At 42.4% G+C, this 2537-nt stretch overlaps 1 protein-coding gene across 3 annotated transcripts in view; it reads left to right on the top strand.

Moving 5' to 3' along the window:
- Positions 1-2537, top strand: part of SCARB2 (scavenger receptor class B member 2) — a 59245-nt gene that overhangs the window by 19949 nt on the left and 36759 nt on the right. For 2 of the 3 annotated variants that reach the window (XM_011360568.2, XM_023530877.1), the window contains exon 2: positions 577-734. In XM_011360568.2, the coding sequence (XP_011358870.1) occupies positions 577-734 (158 nt within the window). Of the gene's footprint in view, positions 1-401; positions 476-576; positions 735-2537 lie in introns of those variants that run through there. The other variant, XM_011360569.2, reaches the window with a different exon arrangement.

Here is a 2537-nt window from a genome sequence, read left to right as displayed (position 1 = left end):
CTGGGAATGCATGCAAGTCAGAGTAGCCTGACTTCCACAGCAGCTATGTGATCAGTGGAATCTTTGTGACAAAGCCGTAGGACCTTTTGTGTACTTTCTTTAACAAAGTTTAAGCTAGTGTGAATTAATGAAAAAGGGAAATTGCTTGTCTCTCCACTTCAGCCTTGTTTTATGCCCATTTCATATTGTTGTCTGGGTTGTAATTCATACTTTTGTTGCCATTTCCGATGTGTAAAATTGGTTGTCTTTTAAGTATCTTATGAAGAATTCAATTGTAAATAAACTGTTGTGGCTGTTAAAAAAAGATCTATGGCCTTAGTCACACTATGTTTCCACCCATGAGCTATGGCTCTAGCATCCTTCCTTTACCACAAATACTTTTGAAGATCTTTTATGGTTTAATAGAGCTGTGGGCTTCATGGCATAAGGCACAGCCCTGCTTTCAAGGGACTACCGTTGAATGCCTGTGAAACAAGTGAATTAGAAGGTCAGAGTAGAGAGTGTTCTTCTCTCGGCCTCTGTGTTCAAAGCCACCTGCCTTACACTTTGTAAATCTCCTTTGGTTTTCTCCCCTAGAATATTGTGCTAAGGAATGGTTCTGAGACCTTTGACTCCTGGAAGAAGCCACCCCTGCCAGTGTATTCCCAGTTCTATTTCTTCAATGTCACCAATCCAGCGGAGATCCTCAGAGGAGAGATCCCGCGATTAGAAGAAGTGGGGCCATACACCTACAGGTGAGTCCCGACCGCCTCTTTGCCATACTGGAAATATGGAGTGACCCCACTGTGGACTGAATCCCTTGTCTTTTCCCACGAGCATCCTCTGGGTGCTGCTTGGAGGGCACAAGTGTGATTACATCTGTCTGAGAATACCTTCGTGGCCTGGAGTTGTGCGTCAGCCTGTATGTTTAAAAATGCAGCTGCTGCTTTCTAAGTTGGCAGAATGTGGTTATTGAGCCCAAAGAGTTACTTCTCACCCCAAACTCTTTTAAGGTCACCCTTTGACTATCTTTGGTGACTTCTAGCACTTTCCCCTATTCCCCTCTCCTACTAGTTTTAGACTAGTCCCTAAAATTCATTGATGGTTTGCAGACAAGCCTTTTAGTCTCTTATTCACTCCTTTCCCTACCTTTTCTGGGTACAAGAGATAACCCGTGGCAGCGTGAGTTAGTCTTTGGCAGCGACCACCCGTTCCAAATGCTGGGGAGTTAGGAGAATTGCTGTAATCATTTTTTTTAAGAGATTAGTAGAGGGAGGCGTTTGGGGACCTTATGGTCAGAGCATTTTCCCTGTTGTTGCTGTTGGTGCTTCTCCCACTGTGACAACCGTCCCTCCCCTCCTCCACCCATGATCATCTTTCCTATAAAATATCTCCTTACCAAGTTTTTTTTTTTTAATAATATTAGAAGCAGTCAGCAAAATCTTTCTTCTTCAGAACTGCTAAGTGAGAAAAATTCCTCACAACTCTGTCATAATCGATTGCTCAATAAATGGTTGCTGACTGATTTGCTTAGTATGCATGAGTCAGTAGGACTCTAAGGGTTGGAATTCAAGGTAAAACTCCTGGTCCCTGCCCCAAGTGCTCAGAGTCTGGCTCTGGAGCGAATCGCTTGTTTTGAATGCCGCCTCCTCCACTCATTAGTCCTCTATGCCTGGGTTTCCTATCTGTAAAGTGAAGATAAAATCAGGACCTTCACCTCAGGATTGTTATGAGGAGTAAATGAGTCAGCGAGTCAGTATTTCTGAAGTGCTTAGACTAGTGCCAGCACATCAGTAATGCCGTTTGCTGTTTTGTTAGTCTTAGTGGGTTGTCTTAGTTTGCATACATCAACATCTGAAACTGTAAAGATGAGCTCTGTTGCTATATAAAAGAACTTTTAAAATTCGCTTGAGTCTTCATTTTAAAAAGTATTTTTGTATGTGTTTTTCATGCCTAAAGAAACTGTATACTGGATAGAGCAGGTCTGTCCTGCTCAGGGACGATAGAAGTTGAACTAGGATCTGAGTGTTCTGTTTGTTTGTTTTGCAATTTTAACCATTTTTTATCGTGATAAAAAAACATGATATAAAATGTACCGTCTTGACCTTTTTTAAGTGTACCTTCTAGTCGTGTTATGTATATTCGCAGTGTTGTGAAGCAGAGCTCCAGAACATTTTCATCTTGTACATCTGAAACTCTACACTCACTAGCTCCCCGTTTCCCCTTCCCCAGCCCCCAGACACCACAGTTCTACTTTGTTTCTATGAATTTGCCTGCCATGGATCCCTCACATAAGTACAATCATGCACTACTTGTGTTTTTGCTGTTTTCGTTTTGAAACTAAATTCTTTGGAGTGAGAGGGGAGACTGCTTCCATGCAAGAACGAACTCACCTAAGAACTAAGAAAAACCCTAAACAAACAGTAAACCCTCTGGGTCTCCTGGGCCTGTTCCTGTGGGCATGATCCTCATCTCCTGAGAAAACGACATGGGTTCTAATCATAACCCAAAGAAACCTGGTAGTCTTTTGTTAGTACATCTTCTGTGCCTTTGTGTCA

The sequence above is a fragment of the Pteropus vampyrus genome, unplaced genomic scaffold (assembly GCF_000151845.1).
Source record: "Pteropus vampyrus isolate Shadow unplaced genomic scaffold, Pvam_2.0 Scaffold56, whole genome shotgun sequence".
Lineage (NCBI taxonomy): Eukaryota > Metazoa > Chordata > Mammalia > Chiroptera > Pteropodidae > Pteropus > Pteropus vampyrus.
This window is presented reverse-complemented; position numbering and strand designations above follow the sequence as displayed.